The sequence below is a fragment of the Nuphar pumila genome, chromosome 10 (assembly GCF_984573655.1).
Source record: "Nuphar pumila chromosome 10, dmNupPumi1.hap1.1, whole genome shotgun sequence".
Lineage (NCBI taxonomy): Eukaryota > Viridiplantae > Streptophyta > Magnoliopsida > Nymphaeales > Nymphaeaceae > Nuphar > Nuphar pumila.
This window is the reverse complement of record NC_143258.1, coordinates 1,940,474-1,963,767: the sequence shown is the minus strand read 5'-3', so window position 1 is coordinate 1,963,767 and position 23,294 is coordinate 1,940,474. Positions and strand designations below refer to the sequence as shown.

Genomic DNA, 23,294 nt, shown 5'->3' with positions numbered 1-23,294 from the left:
TCTCCAGTAGAAAGGCTTATTCACGCTGGCTCAGCCTGCCATATCTACAGTCATGCTAGCAACATAAAACTTTGAAAGCTAGGACTCCTGCCCTCGGGGCCTATGCTACGCGTTGGCTTGTACATAGAGGCGACGAGAATCGAAACTTGACTGCCCGTCTAGTAGCCAAGGCCCCACCCCACTAGGCCAACCCCCCTTGGGGCACTTACTCTTTGTTTATTTGAGGGAATGTATAACAAGTTTAATTAAGAAATGAACTTCATGCCTAGCAAGTCACCTTGGAGTTCACTCCAAAATTTTCATACTTAATAATTTGTATACACTGGTTATTTTAACGCATCTATTGTCACTTTCACTTGTTAATCTCTTGTTGTTTTAATTGTTAACGGGAAATTAATTTATTATAGTATAGATGGTGCACAACCCAATCATAGAAACTTCTAAGATCAGTTTCTTCCTCAAGGGTGTGCTTGGCACCTTGGGAAAACTTGACCATATTCACGAATTCCAAGGACCAAGTTCATGAACTTGGTTACAATATTTCACGTGATGTATGCACAAGAATACATGCTAATAACAGATCACCAATATTCCAAACCACAAACATGTTTTATGTGACCATAAATAATTCCGCTATGGGCAATTATACTTCAAACTTTGTGCAGATCTCAAAATTTAACTGCATAATATTTGTAGAGTTCAAGAGGGTGACCGACCAATATTCAACTTTAGATTGTGGCTTCTCATGTTTCTATGCACCAAAGATAGTTTTTCCCTAGCCCAAACACCTAGACCCACATGAGGCTATTGTTGCAAACCTCTATGACAAATATAGCGAGATTTATAAAAAAATTGCCGATATATAGCAAGAAATTGCCTGAAAGTTTAAAACTACAATTTGTCGCGAGATTTTCAAGCCGTGACAAATATCATGATATTTATATTTTTAAAAGATATTTATTGTGAAAACCATCAAGATTTTTATTTTTAAATTGTTTTATTTATATTTTATTATAAAAATTAAAAGTTTTTATATTTTTAATTTATTTTTTATTTCCAAGATTTTTGCCAAAAAATGCAAGATTTATGAAAAAATTCAAAATCTCCTGAGTTTTTTGCTTGCTGAGATTTTGTCGTTTTTAACTTTTGTGACTATGTTGCAAACAAATGAGTTCATTGAGATCAATGTTGTTATTGGAATCGGACTTTGTATCGTTTGGCCAACGATTCGGGTGAATCGGGCCGATACCGATTCTCAAGTGAATCGACGTGTTAATCAGAACGTGACACATGTTAAAACCATTAAAATAATATTAAAATTTTAATTTTAAGCTGCTTTTTATATTTATTAAAAAATAGCCGATTCAGGTCTGTATCTTATGGACTTTTTGCTAAGGCAAATGAGATTCACTTTCTCACAACCTAACTTTTTATGGTAGGCTGCATATACAAAGCAAATTAGAAAGAGCAGCACGGTTATCTTGTGAAGAAAATAATGGTTATCACATTTTTAAGGTAGCTATCTCAAAAAGATCAAACCACTCAGTCAACATTCCAATTTGAGTGTTCTACAAAAGTTAGATATCTAAGCCAATGTTGTCAGTATCGGAATCGGACCTGTATCGTTTGGCCGCGGTATCGATTCTCAAGTGAATCATTTTGAATCGACAAAAAAAATAAGTAAAAAATATTATGCGTCAATCAGAACATGACACATGTTAAAGCCATTAAAATAATATTACAAAATTATTTTTAAACTATTTTTTATATTTATTAAAAAGTAGCCGATTCAGCCAGTATGGTATCGATTTTCTGGCAATATGATACGTACTGACAACACTCTTCTAAGCTTCCTCGCCAAAAGAAGAAACCAGATCAGGTGATATGTCAAAACACAATTTTTTTTTGCGTTTTGAAATCATCACCAACGTTTGTAATAATGACATCAGCTTTTCTGGTGGGCCCAACTGTTTGTATGGTGAGTGAAAGGCGATGAACGGTGATGATTTCAAATCACAAAAAAGAAATTATGCTCATCTGACCTCAAAAGAAGATGAACAGATATTATTACGGGTGTCAACGGGTAGGTTTTACCCAGAAACGATCGGGGCCAAACCCTATAGGGTTCAGGTATGGTGGACAAATAAGAAGACCGGATTAAGATCTGAGACCGGACCTGAAGGTTCAATTAATACATGGACCCGGATTATGAAATTTTATACCAGACCCGGGCCCGACCCGAGTTCTAATTAAGACCCAATTTTCAATGTAAAAATAATAAAAAAAAATATTATTTTACTGGGTATGATCCGGGTCTGGTTCATGTAGTTCTTATCGAGTCCTGGTATGGTTTCTCTTATACCCTTAACTTAAGGGCCAAAGAGCAAAACCAACACAAGCAATAAGAAAGTTTTATCTATACCAAGGATTGGTCACTGAACCAGGCTGCCCGCCGTACACCCCGATGCCTTTGGGCAGGGCTTGGGCTGGTTTCAAGAAGCGTTTAAAAACTCACCTCAGTGACTAAGGTGACTCGGCTCGACTCGACCCGACCATTGACTGGGTCAAATTATTGAATGACCTGGGAATCAACAAAACTCGGTCAAGTAATACATACAAGATGTTTTTTATGTATATATATATATATAATCCATAATTCCATATTATGTATAGTATATAAATGATATATTTGCATAAATATATAATATAATATGTATACTTTGTATACATAATTATAACAAACATGTATATTATGATATTATATGTAACATTTACAAATATAATATATATAAACATATTATACATACATTTTACATATTTTATAGAAAATATAAACTTGTCATAACTCGGCCGAGTCACCGAATTGACTTGGCAACCCATGCCCAGCCGAGTCGCGAGTTACCGGGTTTTAAAACATTGTTTTGAGAGGCCCAGCCTGGTCAACACATGCCCACCCTTTCAAGAAGGGAGGCAGCACATGGGTCACGCATGGCTTAGGCTAATAACGTGAAGAGAGAGGAGGAAGAGCTTGGAATACCTTAAAAGATAAGTCACACAAAGCCTTAAATTATAGCTTATGTGGGGTTAACACACATTAGCTTTATTAACAAGAGATCCACTAATGGGTACTTTACAAAAGTGACATACAACATACAATAAATAACAACTATACTAAAACTTTTTTTTTTAGTTTTACTCCAAGAAACCACCCCAGGCAGAGAGATCTAGCCGCGCTGGCTCAGCCGAAAGCGAATCCTGTAAAATGCTGAGTGAGATTAGCAATCTCACCCAGCGTCTCAGCCTGCTGTACTACGGTCTATGTTCATGTCGACGTAAAACTTTGAGGGCTCACCCCTCGACCCCTGAGAGTCGCCAAGCTTCGGCTTACGCAGGGGGTAACGCCCATGAGATTTGAACCTAGACTGTAGGTCTAGCAGTCTTGACATAGGCTTTTTGTTAGAAAAAGAGTCTAGGCCCGGCCATCCCACTACTTGCCCCCAAACACCTTGGGTTGCTTGTTGGCAAATTTTAATAACAAGCAACTTTGCAGCTCAAGACATTGTTTGATATTTTTTAATTTTTCTCCCCATGTTTTCTGTCCTCCTTTTGTTCTTCCTGCAAATTTATTAATTATTTTTCAATAAGTCAAGTTGAAAAGGGATAAAATAAACTCATGAGGAAGAGAGCCATCTGCTCATAATTGATCCTTTGATTAAAATCAAAGTTTTTTAGATATATTTTATTCTAAGTACATGTATAAACTTAGAAGCCATCTGTTTGGTTCAAGCAAAGTTTGTGTTTTGAGCTGCAGACCAATAAATAAAAGAATTAGAAGATCAATTGGCGCCCTCTGTTTATCCGATATATATTTTCATGTAAAATAAAAAAATATCCTAATAGCATATGGAGCATTTTGGAGTTCAGATTCAGGTCGGTTTTAAGTTTGAACCAAATACTGGTAATAGACATCCATACCATTTTTTTCTATGAAAGATACAGAACCATCCTTGGAATCAAAACTTAGTCACATTGGCTAAGCCTGCCATACTTATGGTCACTGTCCTAACTGTGTAAACTCATCATGGCGCACCCCTTGCCCTCATGGAGTCACCAAGCTTCGGCTGATCAAGGGCTTACCCCTTGCCGTCGTTAATTTAAGGGGTCAACACTCATGGTAATTGGACCCTACCCGCCTAGTGGCCAAGCCCCCCTCCACTGTGCCAAACCCCTTGGGGGTTAATGAACATCAAAAGCATTATTCGCGGGTAAAATTCTTTTTAGGAGGAAAGGATGTAAGACCCACAAATTTTTAAGAAAAATCTAGGTAAATAAACCAGTGTAAATTCAAAATTTTAATTTATTTATTGAAAAGCTAATATAACTAAAGGTTTGTTAGAAATTTAAAAACCGGAAAATTTAATTTTGCAAGATTTAAACCTATTAGGATTTGGATCTTTGCCTAGTATCTAAAATATCCAAAATTCAATATCTAGGGCAACGGTACCTGGATGTAGTTTGTAGAAAAATCTGAGATCCAATAAAGAATATAAGGATGAGAGATAAAGATTTTTACAAAGATTCTAACCTAACAGCAACAACAAGGGCAATTTACGTATAGAGGCTTAATGCATGTCAAATTTGTGATATATACCTAACTTTTTAAGAAATTACTCAAATAACCGCCTCAGTTACTTTTATCTAATAACATTACTTACTTGTCCTTACTACAAATATAAGGACATAGCTGGACGGCTAGGATTTTTTCATATCCACATGAAAATGTGCACCAATCCTAGTCATTGATTGGATGGCTAGGATTGAATCCCATCCTATGTCAAAGGACTGGATCAATACTCCAAATATAAGGATCTATAAATAAAAGTGACGTTCAGCTATTTAAACAAAAAAATTACAAATGTCGTTTTAAAGAGTTAACTAGATTTAGGTAATAAAAAAGTTGATTTAATTAAGTGGTCATCTGTGCAATTTCTTTAAAAAGTAAGGCATACTTGTTTACATCTCATGTGATTCCAAATTACACTGTGGATAATGTGATTTCAAAATCACATGAAAATTTGAGGGAAATGGCTGGTATTGTGATTTCCAATCTCACGGCCTTCTCTGTTTGGATAACGGAAACAGGGCGAATGAGAATCATTTTCTCATATTTTTTGGAGAACAATTTTCTTTTGGGATAGAGCAAACAGGCGACTTTTTTTAAAATATTTGAAAACTGAGGTGGCTACAGGTAAATTTGTTAAACTTTAAGGAAGATGAAAGGCTATAATGTGATCGAAGTTTCTCACCACAATAGTTGAAACACAGTGCCATCACTGTTTGCATTGCAAATAAGCCTGGCTCATCTGTCCTTGAAAGTGTACTGTGTTTGATACGAAGCCCTAAAAATTGTCATCATGTATGACTCCTTAGTTATTGGTGCTCATTGTGTAGTATCAAAAATAGAAACAAAAGGTAAATTTTCTGTGAAAGCAAGGCAAGATTGCTGTATGAATTATTGAATTGGTGAATGAATAGTGACTAGTAGAAGAACATCCATGGCATATGTATCCAACAGGTTAGATATGACCAGATCCCAACCTGTACCAAATCCGATTGGCCCTGAGTTTGGTAACAAAGCAGTGGTCCCATAGATAGGGATGCACTTGGGATGTACAAGCTTGGCTCGGCCTAGCAAATATGTGTACAGGCTTGGCTTGTGCTCATCCCGGATTCGTGTTTTGCACTTCTAAGCACAACGGACCGAGCTAGCCCAGGCTCAGTCCGAGAGAGAGAGAGAGAGAGAGAGAGAGAGAGAGAGAGTGTCCATGGCTGCTACTTACAGAGGTAGGACAAGTGTTAACCTTCAGAACCCTCACTACCTGCACCTTCCCCAGCAGCAACAACCACCACCAGCCATCGTCTACCCACCCTCTCTCCCTCCTCTACAAGGCCACCCTGACAAACTAAGAACCCTTTTCATCGTCGGCCTCTCTGGAGACATCAGACCCCGCGAGATCTTCAATCTCTTTTGTGATTTTCATGTCTTCTATGTTGGGGGTTAAAACGGACGTATCGGGTCTCCCCACAAGTGTAAATCGATGGAAACAATAAAGCAATGTCAGTGGAAGAAATAAAACTAAAACAAATCAACAACGGAAACAAAATAGCACACAACAATTTAAGTGGTTTTTTCTCAACTGAAGTACGTCCACGATGACCAATAGGTAAGCAACTTTCACTTTCTTCAAACAAAGATTACAGAGTGGCCAAAAAAGACATAAGCCTTACAAACACATAAGGTGTAACGAAATGAACAAGAGGATATACCTCACTGAGAAATAAAGAACGAATGATCTGAAGAACCAGCTTGACGAAGCTGTCCTGAAAGAAGTGTACCAACACTTCTTGCTTTTGTTCACTCCACACCCTTTCGGTGCCTTAAAAGAGTTTCTCACACCTTTTCGCTCTCTTCTGCTTCTTCTTTTGCTCTCTCATCCATTCTTTAAATAGAGGACGAGACTCGCATTTAATGTGAAAGACTAAACGTCTTGCACAACTTACAATGCGCCTGAAGCGCATTAGCACAAATCGCTATCCACCTGAAGCCACAAATCGCTATCCAGCAACTACTACAAATCGCTATCTAGCGACTACTACAAATCACTATGCAGCGATACCACAAATCACTATTCAGGTTAAAGCACTCATCACCAAATCGTTATCGATAAATCGCTGATCCTCAAACTCTGAACAGCTGAATTGTCATTCAGCTGAGAGAACTTCTACAAATCGCTATCCAACGAATACGAAAATTGTCCACAAGAAGATCAGGCGTCATGCTTAGAATTTTGCAGCGATACTTAATGTGCATCGAACCAATGGATCCCACAAATGAGAGAAACCCAACATTCCAGACCTACCAAATCAAGCACTCGTTCAATTCGAAAGAACAAGAGAGAGAGTCTTCCTCTCAACTGAAAAGAATGAGAGAGATGATCTCAGGCTTAAGGGCTCTGCCGCTATGCTCCTCCACCATGTTCGTCCTCTGCCGCACCTTCAACATGGAAGAGGGGGTGGAAAACGGAGTGAGAAAGAAAAAAGGGGAAGAGAGAAAGCGTGAAAAAGGAGAAAAGGAGTAGAGAGAGAGAGAAATATTTAATTTGTGACGTAAGTAATTTTTGATATCTTTCTTACAATCATGGTTCCATATAAATATTTTGTTTGTAACCTCAGAGTGATATATGAGGTTGTATGTGATGGTTTGTTTTATTATTTATTCTATGCTTGATTTTACGTGTGCGCGTTATGTTTTTCTTGAGCAGCTCTTTTATTGGAAAGAATTTGCCTAGCTACTACAGGTGACCCCAACTAGGTTTGCTCAGATGACACATTTTGAGGGGTATATCCAATGGGAAATTGCTTGTTATGCGTGTGTCACACATAGACATAGGCGGAGCTTCGGGGGGGGGGGGGGGGGGGGGGGCAGAACTGGGCTGTAGCTCAGCAGGGGGGTGGGTGCAGAACTGGGCTGTAGCTCAGTCCTGCCTCCTGGCCCAGTTAAAAAAAACAAAAAAATAAATAAATTAGTCGTAGGACTCTGACAAGGCTGAACCACAAACCTTGGATCTGAATCTGAATCTGAATCTGGATCTGGATCATGTGTCTTGACATCTCCCAGCAAGCGCAATGGGTAGGGCTGGATGTTGAGCTTGGATCGTAAGTAGTAGAATCTATGAACTTTGGCAACTGTTTTTTTAATTGTACCAATCTACGTTCGATATCATCTTTTGCTACTGCCGTACGTGGTAAAGTTATTTATAATGAATAAATGAGTAGAAAGAATAATTGTTTGTTATTGCTTGGAAAGGATATGATAATTTGGAAAGTAGTTATGTTTGCTCAGTTTTATAGCTTTTTTTTTTTAAAAGCAAGCTGGGGCCAGTGTGACAAATATAGCGAGATTTATGAAAAATCTCGCGATAATATCGTGAGAAATTGCCTTAAAGTTTAAAACGGCAATTTCTTGTGAGATTTACAAAATATCGTGAGATTTATGAAAAAACATAAATACCGCGATTTAAACGCGATATTTATGTTTTAAACGGCTATTTATCATGAAAAAAATCATGTATTTTTTTATTTCTTATTGCTTTTTCTGCATGTACCTTGTATATTTTCTAGGCAATCTTTTGGGTTCTTATGATCTTTATAATAAAATGTTCTCTTATCAAAATATTTGGATATAAGTTTATTTTGAAACATTCTTAAACGTTATTATTTAAAAAAAAAACTTGGTCCAACAAATTGTTAATTATTTGGGTGGTTCAGGTACACCCTAATGGGTTGAGTACCCGACCCGTTGACCGCCCTAGGTAAGTATAGTCAAGTGGGCCAGTTCTCCTATTGGTTTTTTTTTATGATTTCTTTTTCAAAAGAGCAAGATAATGTGCAATATCCCCAAGTTAATTAGATGTTCACCCCTGTCAGATGAAGATAAGATGCTACTGACTGTAGGGATGGCAGTGGACCTGGGCAGGGGACACGGTCTTCACCCCGTCCCATCTCAAAATCCAGACCTCCATACGGGATCCATCCCTGCACGGGTTTGAATTTTAACCTTCATTCCTGCCTCGATCCCCGTTTCATGTCCTCCATCCCCAATCAAAACGGGGCGAGACAAGGCGGGCCCCCGTTTCTCTTTTGGTCCATTGCCATCGCTAAAGAAGGATTGGGGATGGGGCAGGGCGGGAGAAAGCATAAGTCCATCCATCGCTAAAGGTTTTGATTTTAACCTTCATCCCCACCTCCATCACAGTTTCATAATCCTCTATCCCTGGTTGAAATGGGGTGAGGCAGGGCGTAGGTGTGGCAATCGGGTCGGGTCGGCAGGTTGGCGGGTCAGCATACCTCAACACGAACCCGACCCGTTTATTAAACGGGTCGGCTGTGGCAAACATGAACCCGACCCATTTATTAAACGGGTAACCCGACACGACACGGTTAACCCGTTTAATAAACGGGTCGGGTCGGGTAAACGGGTTGGCAGGTGGGTTGGGTTTGGGTAAACGGGTTGACCCGCCCGCCAACCTGTTTATTAAACGGGTCAGTCGGGTTGGTGGGTTGGCATACCCCTAACACGAACCCGACCCATTTAATAAACGGGTTAGGCGGGTTGACCCATTTACGATACAAACCCATTTAAGTCAAACCCGAACCCGGCTAAGAAGCGGGTTGGTGGGTCGGGTCAGATTTTGCCACCCCTAGCAGGGCGGAGCCTTGTCTTCCCCCGGTCCACTGCAATCCCTAACTGACTGCGGGTTCGAATATGCCATTTAAAAATTTCTAGGTCCATATCCTATTGAGACCTGTCAGTCTAGACTCTGGAGTCTGGATCATACTCCTTTTTAAAATGGGACAGGTCAGGGTAGACCCATCCCGGATCCATTATCCTATTCATGGAACCCCACACACTACTCGTGCACGTGAGAGCACGTGCAAGAGCAATCTAAAAGTTTCTAATAGATTCAAACTTATACATATCACTAGGCCTTAGTTGGCACAGCCTGGCTTTGATGGCAGACGCTTTAAGCTTGGATTATGTCTATAAATGGATCTCTAATACGACCTGGATCCATTTTCTTTAAAAATTGCGAATTTTGATATTCTACTAAAAATGGGATGAATCCCGACCAAAAAAAATTGCGATCCAATTATTTTACCATTTATTGCAGGTAATTGAATTTAATACTTAAAAGGATTATGTCACTCCTTGTGCAAGCTGAAGCATGATGTAAACAATACTAGTTCTAATGCGATCCAAATGTGTAGTTGGTTTTGATTAGTTAGTCGGGTCAGATTCCGTTTTGTGATTTTACATCCAAATCCAAATTGAATAGTGGATCTTACTAGCTCTGACTCTGAATTGGATTACATATAAAATTTAACAACTTTGGTATATAGTTAATTGGATCCGAATTCAGTAACTACTTTATCTATCTGACTCAAAATCTGCTGCGTTGTCTCATCCATTTACGTCTTTGGTGGATACACGAGTTGGGAATGAAATATTGGATCCGGGTTGGGATCCAGTCCGGATCCAACCGGGAAGCTCCAGCGATTTCTTTATGCCGGTAATATGTTTTTTTTTTCTTTTTCTTTTGCTTTTTCAGTTTTGTTCTCGAAGTCGTTATGCCAGGTTAGCATCTCGTCATAACAGTAGTGACCACGTGGCATTCCACTAGTGCAAACCGATCTCGGGGGAGCGCATCTAGGAAGCAAACTGAAATTACGGGAACAGTTCCAACTTTATATAAAATGACATCCAGCTCCTCGAGTCCGGAAAAACAGTTTGTCCAAAAAAATCACTTTCAAATAGGGATGGCGGTGTGTGTGTAAGTGAAGCCCCGCCCCACCTAGCTCCATTTGGACTGAGGATGAAGGGCATGAAACGGGAATAGAGGCGGGGATGAAGGTTAAAATTCATTCTCGTGCGGGGATGAACTTACGCTTTTCCCTGACCTGACCCGTCCCATTCTCGTCTCGATCTGCACTTTGCCTCTGCCCCGCTCCATCTTCAATCCTTCTAAGGGATGACAATGGACCGAGAGGAAATGGGCCCCCGCACCGCCTCACCCTTATTTGGACCGGGGATGAAGGACATGAAATGAGGATGGAGGTGGGGTCGAGGTTAAAATCCATCGTATGAAGGCGGGGATGGAGGTTCGGATTTTGAGACGGGGTGAGGGTTGAGACTTTGTCCCCTGCCCCCCGCCCCCATCCATTGCCATCCCTACCTTCGAATGATGAAGAAGTGCACGAGGGTTGTCAAGTAGGTGCAATCTTGTCTTTTACCACACCGGCATAGCCTCTCGTCCGGCATGTGGGACCCACTATCCGGCCAAACGGGGCAACGGTAAAGCGAAAGCTGGATTCGGAACCGTTTGCACATGCATCCAAAAGGACAAAATTCATCTTAAGAATTAACTAAAACACCATCATGTCCTTCCTTCCGCCAACGGAATGCCAATGAATTGGATTTTTAACCATTATTGAACCGAATTAGGTTCTGTTTAGTTGCATTAGGTCAGCTAAAACATATCCCATTATAATCGGATGTGGATATGGTTTTTATTTTTTGCTATCGAAGCTGACAAAATATCTCAATTAAATTTGGCCCATATCCAAACCAGTTTACATGTAAAAAAGCAGAACTGCTATGAGGTTTTCACCACCCCAATACTAATCCAAATTAGAATCTGTTTATCCAACATCGGATTATTAAATATGGTATTGGCCACTTTTGGATCCGAATCCAAACAGTTTACATTCCCTGAAATGACTTGCAAGAATACAAACGTGAAAGCCACATTTTAGTGCAATGAAGTCCAAAATAGAAAATTTTGCTCCAAAGATTTCAGAATCCCAAAAACCTGAAAAGCGTGTTTGCGAATTGAGCGATGAACCCCAAAATTCAAGAACGCTTTATCTAACAAACGGGTGGCTTAGCTTCAACTTTTCCGTTTTGGATTTCCACAAAAGCCGTCTTCTCCTATCCTTATCAGAGGCATCAGTCAAACAACACAAATCCTTACCTTATGTTGACCAGCTTTTCTAAAAAGTACACTTTTTAATAAGAAACATTCTTCCATGTCCTACCAAGAGAATTTTTTTTTTACACTGCCCACCACCCCACCTGCAATCACCACCCACCCTCTCACCATCATAGTGACAAATATCGCAAAATTTATGAAAATCTCGTGATAATATCGTGAGAAATTGTCTGAAAGTTTAAAACGGCAATTTCTTGTGAGATTTTCAAAATATCTCAAGATTTATGAAAAAATGTAAATACGGTGATTTAAACATTATATTTACGTTTTAAATGGCTATTTATTGTGATTTATACGCGATATTAATAATTTTTACTAATATTTTTTTTATAAAAAATCATTTTTAGATTTTTTAATTTATTTTTTATTGCCGAGATTTTGCTGAAAAACATGAAATTTATGGATTTTTTCCAATTTCTCACGAGTTTTTGAAAAATGAGAAATTGCCGATAAAAACGTTTGTCACTATGCTCACCATCACCATTACCCACCACCCGCCACCACCCATCTCACCTCCCACAAGCATTCAAATACGGTCCCATTCTCGACCTCTCTCTTCCCCTTGTTTTCAACTTCTTTCTTAACTCGCACTTCTCTCTCCCTCATGGCTTGCATCTCTTGTGATGATGGCTGTGGTGGTGAGTTTGTGGATGAGAAGACAGTGAAGAAAACAAAACAAAAGAGGTAGTGGAGAAGCCCCTCCACCACCACCCTCCTCTCTCATTTTTTTCACATTTTTCTGTGAGAGTTTTTCTCATGCTACACAAACAAGCAAAAAAGTTTTTTTTTTTTTGAAAAACTTTTTATATAAAAAACTCTCATAGACAAAACTTTTTTTTCCTATGAGAGTTTTTCTCGCTTTCAAATCTGTCCCTAGTCAAGCCACACAAAACCTTATGAAAAATATTTCTCATCGCCCATCCATGCAGCAGTAGTGTGGGCCTCAACTCTCGAGAATTGGAAACTTTGTGCCCTTTCATGAGAAAGGGCATGCCCATCCCTTGACCTAACCAAATAGGCTTAGGAGGTGTTTGTTAGAGGTGGACAATGGGACGGGCAGCCCTCGGTCCGGCCTGCCATTGAACGAGTTTAGGACAAAAAACTAGATTCAGGCTTCGCCTAAACTGGGCTGCTGTTCCAACCGAAGGCCTAAACTGGGCTGCTGTTCCAACCGAAGGCCTAAACTGGACTGCCATTGGCCTAACCAAATAGTTTTAGGAGGTGTTTGTTAGAGGTGGACAATGGGCAGGGCAGCCCACGGTCCGGCCTGCCATAGGCCGAGTTTAGGACAATAAACTAGACCCAGGCTTGGCCTAAACTGGGCTGCTGTTCCAACCCACACAGGCCAGCTTTTATATATATATATATATATATATATATATATATATATATATATATATATATGGTTTTTGTTTGGTACAAATAATTGGGATGTGTCAAGCATGCTCAATTTAGTAGGAAACGTCTCTTTGGATCATGTTTTTTTTTTAAAAACATGCCTTTATGAGTAAAAAAAATGGATATCTTTATAGTTGTTAATTTTTTTTATTGTCAAGAAAACCTATATACAGATTGGATTTCATCTATCTAAAACCCGGATCCCACTAAAAAAACTAGTAGATCACATCTATCGTATTATATGTAAGAAAAAAACCAAAAACAAAGAGGTTCAGCTTCATTTATTAGGTTGTTTGCACATGCAAATGATTGTAGCAAACATAAACCCATTTTATATATATATATATATATATATATATACCATTTTTTTGGCCTACCACAAGAGAAAGTCAATGTTTTTGGGTTGTTTTTTGCAAAAATATGATCCTGCAGATGTATTTGACATAGCTGATTTGATTTGTTGGGAAACCACATTTGGTTAATCTTTTTTGATAAAAAAAAACATGATTTTTTAAGTTTGAATATTTATAATGCAAAAAATAATACCAAACTCATATCTGATTATTAATGGGATTCAGATTTGACTTAAAAACTCGCTTAATGGACTTGAATTCTATTCGGGTTGCACCCGAACCGTTTACATCCCAAAGTAGGCAGCTACAACTCTCTCTCGGATAGGGGCATGAATAAAGGCCACCTTAATGCCTACTTCCTAAGTTGGTTATAAAAGCACCATCTCATCAACTTGTAGATGAGCACACCCATAAAGAGTTAAGAAGGACAACTAGGATATTGCATGTGGGTGAACTATAATGAATTAGAGAGACAAATGGGATATTGCACCCACTCATCCAAATTAATGGGTCAAGTTGGGCACTGCACCTTGTTATTAGGGATGGCAGTGGACGCCCCGTTTGGACCGGGGATGAAACGGGGATGGAGGCGGGGAACAAGGTTAAAATCCATCCCCGTCCGGGGGTGGAGGCTTGGGTGGACGTGCACTTTTCCCCGCCCCGCCACGATCCCCGCCTCATCCCCGCCGCAACCCCGCCCCGACCACTTTTCCCCGCAATATCCCCGCCCCGCCCCGCCTCATCCCCGTTTGAACCGGGGATGGAGGACATGAAACGGGGATGAAGGCGGGGGTGGAGGATAAAATCCATCCCCGCCGCGGAGGCGGGGTGGGGGTGGAGGATAAAATTTTGAGGCGGGGCCGGGGTGGAGGATAAAATTTTGAGGCGGGGCCGGGGTGGAGACCTTGTCCCCCGCCCCACTGCCATCCCTACTTGTTATACCTTATTACATAAAAGAGTTTATATCTTCCATTTTGAGTGCCAAAACAGGGGATGGGAAGTGTTTGTGGGCCCACCTAACTATGAAATTTTGAGTTCTATGGTGCTTGTGGGCCCACCTAACTATGCAATTTTGAGTTCCATTAGTCTCATGGAGTAGGGTGCTTGTGGGCCCACCTAACTATGAAATTTTGAGTTCCATTAGTCTCATGGAGTCTAGGGTGCTTGTGGGCCCACCTAACTATGAAGTTTTCTCCTTGTTGGTTACCTGTCCTGCTTTTACTCGTTTGCTTTTAGTACGGTTGGGGACAGTTCACCGTTTGGTGAAAGAACCCTGTAAAGAGGAAGAGTTCCAAATGGAAAGTACTTGTTATATTGATGGAAGGGGAGTTCTTTCTTTGGAATTTGGCATTGATGATTTTCCCAATTCCGGACAAAATTCATGGGCATTGAATGTTTTCCTTATTCAAACAAGTTGCTTTTTTAAAGCCACGGTTGGCCATTCGTCGATCTGTCTAAATGGGATTATCCCGGATTTGGAATAACCAGAAATACAGCATCTTCCTTCACCCAATTTCCACCTTTTGATTAAGGGTGGCAAAATCTGACCCGCCCCGCCAACCCGCTTCTTAGCCGGATTAGGGTTTAGCTTAAACGGGTTCGTGTCGTAAACGGGTTTACCTGCCTAACCCATTTATTAAATGGGTCGTTCGTGCTAGGGGTATGCCGACCTGCCAACCCGTTTGATCCATTTAATAAATGGGTTAGGCGGGCGGGCCAACCCACGAACCTGTTTATATATATTAACTTATCTAACCCTAACTCTATATATATCAACTTATCTAACCACCAAACCGTCAACCGGCAATCGTGTCTATGTTATTGGGTTGACCCATTTAATAAATGGGTCACTATGTCGTGTAATCGTGTTGTGTCGACCCGACCGTGTAATCATGTTATGTCGACCCGACCCATTTATTAAACCGGTTAGGCAGGTAAATGACGAACCTAAAGCCACACAGAATACTCAAACTCACAACAAGGTTTCCACAGTAAAAGAAACCTTAAAAGAGTATTTACAGGACTTTGTTACAAAATTGCTTGGTCTCTCTATTATCACCACAAACTTTTGAAAAAATTCCGCAATATGATTTTCTTTAGGTGACATGTTAAGTTGTAACATGAAATTCAAGGCCCATCTCAACACAACAAAATTTGAATATGATTAATCGGATCCAGTACACAAATTTGCACCTGAATCTGAATCCAAGTATGAACCAAATCCAAATGCAATGAATTATCCGACTCAATTAACATGTCATATTTGGATTCTGTTTACCTTTTCTCATCCGACTCCAAATGCGATTAGGCTTGATCCGATAATGTCAGATTCAATAATGCCTAGATCCAGCTCGAGTTCGACACGTTTACATCGCCACCGCCGAAGGGGTGCAACCGGATTTGAAAATCGACGTTCCGGATACCCACTGGGGTCCACATCTCCAGCAGACCCATACCCCCCACCAAGCGTCTCAGAAGGTCCCACAGCATGTGCTCATAAACTCCTGAAGGATCCGTTCTGAAAAGCTTTCTTTATTTGGAGAGGCACCACGTAAAATTGAGGGAAAATACCCCAAGGATAAAACAGTAAATTTCTTTAGAAGGGACACTGAAGTCATTTACACAAATGACAAATTCAACGCGTATGTCCATCCCTGAACAACTGTTACAAATATGGCGTTTTGATAAAGATATTTTCAAAATAGCAAATTTCAAAGGCCGATATGTTCTTTAAAAATAAAATTCCGTATCTTCAATCATTGTCTATTTTGAAATGAAAAAACTGCATTTTAATCGCAATGTTTACTTGATAAAAACGATCTATGATATGAATATTATGTTTTCTTTATAGTTTTACAGGTAATTTTATGTTTTTTAAATCTTGTACATACACATTTTTTCTCGATAAATTTTTTTTTTTTTTTTAAATTTCAAGAGAATTCTTATTTTTCAAAGGCAAGCTGGGGTTAGCCACCCCCATGTGGCAGAGAGATTCGATCCTGGGCCTTCAGCTTGACACAGGACCACCTTGGTCGAAAATTTTGCGAGATTTTGCTCTCAAGATTTTCTTTAGAATGAGATTTTTGGATGTGACCGAATCGCTTGACATTAGATCAATGCGAAAAACAAGCCTTGTCATCATCCAGCCACGTTTCAAACCAAGAGAATCAGTTAAATAAAATATGTTAAATGGGTTTTTCGGTATCTTTTTAGCATGGCCGATTTACTAAGAATGCACGCTCCGATCATGTATTTTTTATTAAAAAAATATATTAAAAGCTTTAAAATTTATGAAGATTTTAAACCATTGATTTTTCAAACCTTATAAAAGTCCAATTATATGTTAGAATTCCAGCTGATCTCTATAAAATCAAGTACATAGATCACATTTGTATGGTCACAGTTTTAAAAATACAAAAACCTACATAACCCCCATTAGCCAGGTCCAGAAGAAACAGTGCAAAATAACGTTAAAAATGATGGATCCGAAAATGAAGAGGAGGGCACGGAAGCGGGCCCGACCCAAACGCGTATAGTACAGAACAGTGGAGGTCTCGGGCTAGGGATGGCAGTGGACTGGGGCGGGGGACAAGGTCTCCACCCCCGCCTCCATCCCCGCACAAGGATGGATTTTAACCTCCACCCCTGCTTCCATCCCCATTTCATGTCCTCCATCCCCTGTTCAAACGAGGACGAGGCGGGGCGGGGCCCTGTTTTCCCTAGGTCTATAGTCATTATTTAAAGGATTGGGGATCGGGCGGGGCGGGGCGGGGATTGAGATGGGGACGGGATGGGGGCAGGAAAAAACTTAAGTTCATCCCTGCCTCCATCCCCGCACGGGGATAGATTTTAACCTTCATCCCCGGTATAAATGGAGCGAGGCGGGGCGGGGCCCCGTTTTCCCCCGGTCCACTGCCATCCCTATCTCGGGCGGGTCTCTCCGTGTTTTTGTGGCGTTAAAAACGCGCCCGAGTTCGATCCCCAATTTGACCGCGACACAAGAAGAGCCGTGCGTTTTTAAAAAGTTTTTTCTTTTTACGGGAATATTTGCCCTCCTCTCTCTCTCTCTCTCGCTCGCTCGCTTTCATCACTCACTCTCTCTCTCTCTCTCTCTGCCTTCCGATCCGCGTACCGTGGAAAGGCAGAGGAAGAGAGGAGAAGAAGAAGAGGAAGGATCGCGAAATCGTTGAGTTACATCGTCAGGCAGACGTCGTTCGAGATCCGTTGCTTCTGTATCGTGAAATCTTGCTCTTCGACGGGAAAAAACGGCCTGGATCGGATATCCGAGCAATTTGAGTAGCAGATGGCGGTAGGATTCTAGATTTCCGGAGAGATCTGGGGTTTTCCTGGCCGTGTAGCGGTGGAGAAGTGGTTTCCGGAGGGATCGGCGTCAGATTTGCTGGAGGAGGTGCGGTTAGTGCGAGTGGCGCGATCCGGTGTTTGATCGGGAGGGTAGCGTGTTGGAGAAATTTAGGGAGAGGATTCGGTTTTACTTTTTCTTGTTCTTTCTTTTTTTTTTTTGCGAGTTGGTTTGGGGGGGAAAAGGATGCCGACTTTCGTCGGAGGAATGTGAAGTAATATGGCAGTGAGTGACGAATCGAGGGATGACGCTTTACATTGCTCGCGAAGCTTCCAAGGCACGCTTTTGCCTTCTGTATCTTTTTTTTTCCTTCTTCTTCCTGTTCTTCATCTTCGTGTTGTTTTTCTTTCTTTCTTTTTTGTGTTTCCTTTCGTTTTCTTTTCTTTTTTTCTCTGCGCCGAGATTTTGATTTGAAAAATTGGGAATCCGCCGAAATTTGAGTTTTTATGTTTCTTTTTCCTTTTTCTTGTCTCGATTGACTTAGATTTTAGTATGAATTGTTGACAGCTATGGAGGAGGACCACTTTGGAGATATCGATAGAGTTGCTTCTATTGGCCGAGAAGTGGAAGTTTCTTTTGCTAGGGGTCATTTTTCAGGTCCTCTCTCTCTCGAATTTTTTGCTTGCATTTGTCTTGAAAGCGGAGTCTTTTTTTCAATTTTGGCCCTGTCAATGGCGGAACAAGTTTAGGATGGTGTTTCTTGTCACAGTTCCATCTCTTTGCGGGTTCGAATTTCTCTTGCTTTCGACTTCGGAAAAATCTTTCATGTGCGAAAGAAATCATGAGATGGAAATAGCGATGTTGTTGATTAGGCTGATGAATTAATTTCCCCCTGTTTGGAAATATATCTTCTTCTCTTGACTGTTGGTGTTTTCTCTATCTATCCGACGTTCTGTTTTAGTGGTAGTGTAAACAAATTCATGAATGTTGGTCTCCTGAGCGCGTGCTATCAGAATTCAGTTACTTTCTTCGGTAAATGAGAAGAAAAAGTCGCTGTCTTGTGCGTGCGTCTGATTGTAGATGATTGCATGGTTCGGTTTTTGTTGGATTTTTCTTCTGGTATACCTGTCATTGTTGCTGTAGCCTGTTTTCTTATTCCCAGCCTCTTTGAGAACCACTGCGAAATCAAAAGAATTAAAGAAAAAGGACAAAACATAGGAAAAATGAAGGTCTTCTTGTTTGGTCGCGTTGTTGTGGTTCCCAGTCACCATCTTGCTTGCAAGTTCTTGCATTTGACCATATATATATTGTGTTGTTCGCGCTTTAGGTAGGCTGGTGGTGTTTTGCATGTTTATTTTGTTGTTTGTTGTTTGAGAATTTCTGCTTACGATTTGTTTTCCATATGCAGTATCTTCATGGATTGGCTGCTCGGGGAGTTCACTATTTGCATCGTCCTGGTCCAATACTTCAAGATGTTGGGTTTATGGTTCTTCCGGTATGTGCACTGTCCCTTCATGTTAGATTGATAGTTAGTATACTTGGATGATGAATGAGTTAATTTGGCATGTTATCAGGAGCTTGGGCCAGATAAGGGTTACATCAGCGAGACTGTTTTTACCTTCATTTTCTTCTCCTTCCTCTTGGTAAGCTTCTACATGGCATCCTTGTTCAATACATGATTCTTGTTCTAATGGCCCATGTCAGCGTCAAAGTTTAGATATTTCCTTTTGTCATGTGTAACCCAGAAAATATTTCAGTTTCACAGCTTTGTTTTAGTTTTTTGTCTGATTAGAATTTTTCGTGTTGTTCATTGGGTTGTGTTTCAACTTTTTAAGGCCATCAACCCTGGACAGACTGCTGATCACTGTATGGGGGTTATGAATGTTAATTTTTTCATGTAACGTGTTTTAAGTGTTGTGTGTATGACCTACTTAGTGGAGACAACTTTTTCTGGTTCTAAAATGAAATTCTTCCTTAAAAATAATTTGCTCATTGAAGAAAACATTGCTCCTATGGGTTCTCTTTGCACACTTTGCTGTTTGTAAAGGTATACCTGTGTATGCATATGTTTTTTTTTTTTAAATCTGTTTTTCTTCTTTTTTTTCTGTTTAGTGAATGGTTATTCATGTATTGATTGTTGGGTAGGAAGAAATGCCTTTTTACCCTCCTTTCTTTCCCAGCTTTTGTGTGTATACAAGTGCATGCGTCTCTGTGTGCTTGACATCTTGTAACTTACCATGTAAAGTTGTATCAAGTCCCTGGTCCCCTGGTCCACTTTTCTTTTGTTTATTTTTCATTTGTTGATTATCCTAATCATTTGTCCTTGCCGTTGCAGTGGTCTTTTAATCCTTTCGTCTTCCACAGCAAGAGATTCTACACTGTACTGCTATGGTGTAGGGTCTTAGCATTTCTAGTTGTGAGTGCAGAATTTTTACCTTTCCTCTTCTTTTATATCATTTTGTGGCATTTGCACGATTCTGTTTGAATTACATATGCAATCAATTGCAGCTATTTACTGTCTAGAAATTGTGAAGCACATCTGCTCTTGTTCTTAATCTGCTGTTGAGTTATTCATTTCTAATGCATTGATGATGTTCAGTTTACATTTGACGGTGCCTTAAGATCTACCAGCAAAATGATTTCCAGAAACATATTCACTTGATAGTGCATCAGTTCTTGGTGTGTTGTCCGTGATGGGCATGATGTGTCCTGTGTAGTGTTTTCTTCATTGCACCTGCAGACAATTTAGGTGTTACTCTTAAAAAAAATGCAGTTATGGTACATCTTTGCATTTTTTCCCCAATATGTTCGCTTATTTTAGCTGAAATGGAGTCTTTCTACTTCTGTACCATCATTGTGCTTCACTACTTATATTTCTCATTTGCTTTTTTGTTTTTTTTTTTCAGGTTTCACAAGTTTTGAGAATCCTTACTTTCATGTCAACTCACCTTCCAGGCCCTAACTATCACTGTCGTGAGGTGCGTTCTAAGTGAAAATCTCACTTATTTTTAAAAGGAATTATCTAGATCGTGTATGAATTTGTGGAAATGTTAGTTCAGTAAAGTCTTTTTGTAGTTGAAGTTCTTTTGTTAGACTTTTTTGTTTTTTGGGTTTCTGAATGGGGTTAATCTAACAACACAGCTTTTTATACTTACGTCAGCTGCATTCAATGGGTAGAAATGTGTAGTTACTTTTTAGGGTCAAAGGCTTTAATGTTAAATCAACCCATAGTGAATTGATGCATTCTGGCTGATATCTATTTAATTTGTTTATTTTCTATTTAGGGATCAAAACTTGCTCGATTGCCACCTCCAGAAAGTATATCGGAAGTGCTCTTAATCAACTGTATGTCTGCTCCTGATGTAAATTTTATGTGTTTCAATGCACGTCTTACTAATATATAAGATGTTTGTTGTCCTTTTTTCTGCATATTCCGTGTACAGTCCCTCGAGGTATATTATTTGGTTGTGGCGACCTCATATTTTCATCTCACATGATCTTCACTCTTGTATTTGTTCGGACATACCAGAAATATGGCACACGAAGGTCTCTCTCTCTCTTTTGTTTATATATTTTGTATATTAAAATATCAAAAACAGCTTTTTAATGATCAAAAGTTAAAAAAAATCATGTCCTTGTGATATAGCCGAAGGTCCTAAACGTTGGTGTGATTGGTTCGTTAAATGTTGCTTTAATTGCTGGGACATCGTGTTCTGCCACTTTTTCTTGTCTTCCGGTCCTGAAATTAATGTAGGTTTGCTATTTTGCTTCCTTTAAAGTTCTTTTAATGTGAACATGATCTAGGATATCTTTGCAGGTTGATTAAGCAGCTTGCTTGGCTGATTGCTGTTGTTCAAAGTCTGCTGATAATAGCTTCTCGTAAACACTATACGGTTGACGTTGTGGTTGCATGGTAAAGTCTTGTTAAGTTTGATCCTGAACTTTCTAGTTTTCTTGTTATCTTGGACAATTGAAAAAATCTAATTTCTAGTTTTTGGCGAATGAATTCTGATCTGCAATCTTGTTTTGGAGAAACAGGTACACTGTAAATTTGGTGGTGTACTTTGTGGATAAGCAACTGCCTGAAGGTCTGTGTAGTTGAACCAGGAGTTCATCTTTGCTATCGTCGGTGTAGATTGGTGCTGAATTGTCGTGTTGCTGTTTCTTTTGCAGATCTAATGGAACGCAATGGTGGAAACCCGTTGCCGTTGCTACCCATAAATGGCAAGGACAAAGATGCCAGATCCAAAGAGGAGCTCCACAAGCTGATGAATGGGAATTCTGGAGATAACACCGATCGGGTATGGTCTAAGTGACACATTCCTCTGTTTTTTTTTTACTGAAGGTTGTGAATCTAGATTCATTTTTTCTGCTGAAATTGCTACCCAGCAGATGTAGATTGCATTTTTGGTACTTAAAAGTTGCAATTTTTCCTGTCACAGAGGCCAAGAACACAAATTAACGGGAAGGTCTTGGAGGATGTCAACCAAGTTCATGTGGACTTTGGGATGAATGGTGCATGAGATGGGCAGCTCAATGTTTCTATTTCACGCCGTTGCGACCCTTGCCTGATTTCTGCATAACTGACTCTTCGAGAAGCAACGGTAACCCAAGCTGTGGTCTAACTTGGGCACAAAATTTTTAAGTTGGGTTTACAATTTCGATTATTTCTCCCCAACTTCTCTGTATCATGGAAGTAATAGAGTCTCAAGTCAATAGAATGATTTTTTTCTTCACCATTTTAGTATTGGATTTTGTTGACCCACTTGGTCCAAGGAGACGCGCTCGTGATGTTGTGCTTTGTGCACACTAAAAAAAAATAGAAAACCACTTGAACGAAACACGGCATCTTATGTACGGTTCTGATTGAGAGGTCCATTCATCGTTGCCCTATTTCTCTGCCGTCGATTGGTTGGTCGACGATGCATCTGCCGTTCACAAGAAAACACCACACACTCCATAACCATTAGTGATTATTCCCTGCCGTCGTCTCATGGCGATGGATGTGGCGTGACAAGTGCAGCTATATTCAGGAGATGCTGTAGCGTTTCACAAGGCCAAGTGTGAAAAGCGACTTTACATTCAACGTGTAGAGTTGGCTACCTAGCTTTTGGACCGCCTCATGATTAGGGATGGCAGTGGGGCGGGGCGGGGCGGGGGACAAGGTTTCCACCCCCGCCCCTCCTCAAAATTTTATCCTCCACCCCCGCCTCCATCCCCGTTTCATACCCTTCATCCCCGGTCCAAACGGGGATGAGGCGGGGCGGGGATATTGCGGGGAAAAGTGGTCGGGGCGGGGTTGTGGTGGGGATCGTGGCGGGGACGGGGCGGGGAAAAGTGCATGTCCACCCCCACCCCGCCTCCGCGGCGGGGATGGATTTTATCCTCCACCCCTGCCTCCATCCCCGTTTCATACCCTTCATCCCGGGTCCAAACGGGGTGAGGCGGGGCCCCTCTTTCCCCCGGTCCACTGCCATCCCTACTCATGATGCGGTACGAATGGGGCTTATTCGGATCACATGGCTTTGACTACTTTAGTACCCAAAACCAAAGAGTTCCTGAGGGAGCGTTTGAATTTGAATCCTGGTTTCGGTCACTTCCGTGGACAGGACAGAAGGCACTATCCTGCCCTGT

General features: G+C 40.5%; 1 protein-coding gene across 1 annotated transcript; it reads left to right on the top strand.

Moving 5' to 3' along the window:
- The first annotated feature begins 17,481 nt into the window (after nt 1–17,481).
- LOC149823211 (phosphatidylinositol:ceramide inositolphosphotransferase-like) lies at nt 17,482–22,399 on the top strand. The gene is made up of 12 exons (XM_090018716.1): nt 17,482–17,997; nt 18,228–18,317; nt 19,069–19,155; nt 19,235–19,303; nt 19,996–20,076; nt 20,567–20,638; nt 20,945–21,005; nt 21,104–21,206; nt 21,478–21,573; nt 21,699–21,748; nt 21,834–21,961; nt 22,103–22,399. Exons 1-12 carry the CDS (start codon nt 17,965–17,967, stop codon nt 22,181–22,183), a joined length of 951 nt encoding a protein of 316 aa, XP_089874842.1. The 5' UTR covers nt 17,482–17,964; the 3' UTR covers nt 22,184–22,399.
- Nucleotides 22,400–23,294: the final 895 nt, after the last annotated feature.

What these genes read in the sequence shown, in the direction of transcription:
- LOC149823211 (XM_090018716.1), top strand. Translation starts at nt 17,965, where the DNA reads ATGACGCTTTACATTGCTCGCGAAGCTTCCAAG. An exon ending in TTGGGTTTATGGTTCTTCCG is followed by an intron (nt 19,156 to 19,234) that starts GTATGTGCACTG and finishes GCATGTTATCAG; the next exon opens with GAGCTTGGGCCAGATAAGGG. An exon ending in CTGGAGATAACACCGATCGG is followed by an intron (nt 21,962 to 22,102) that starts GTATGGTCTAAG and finishes TTCCTGTCACAG; the next exon opens with AGGCCAAGAACACAAATTAA.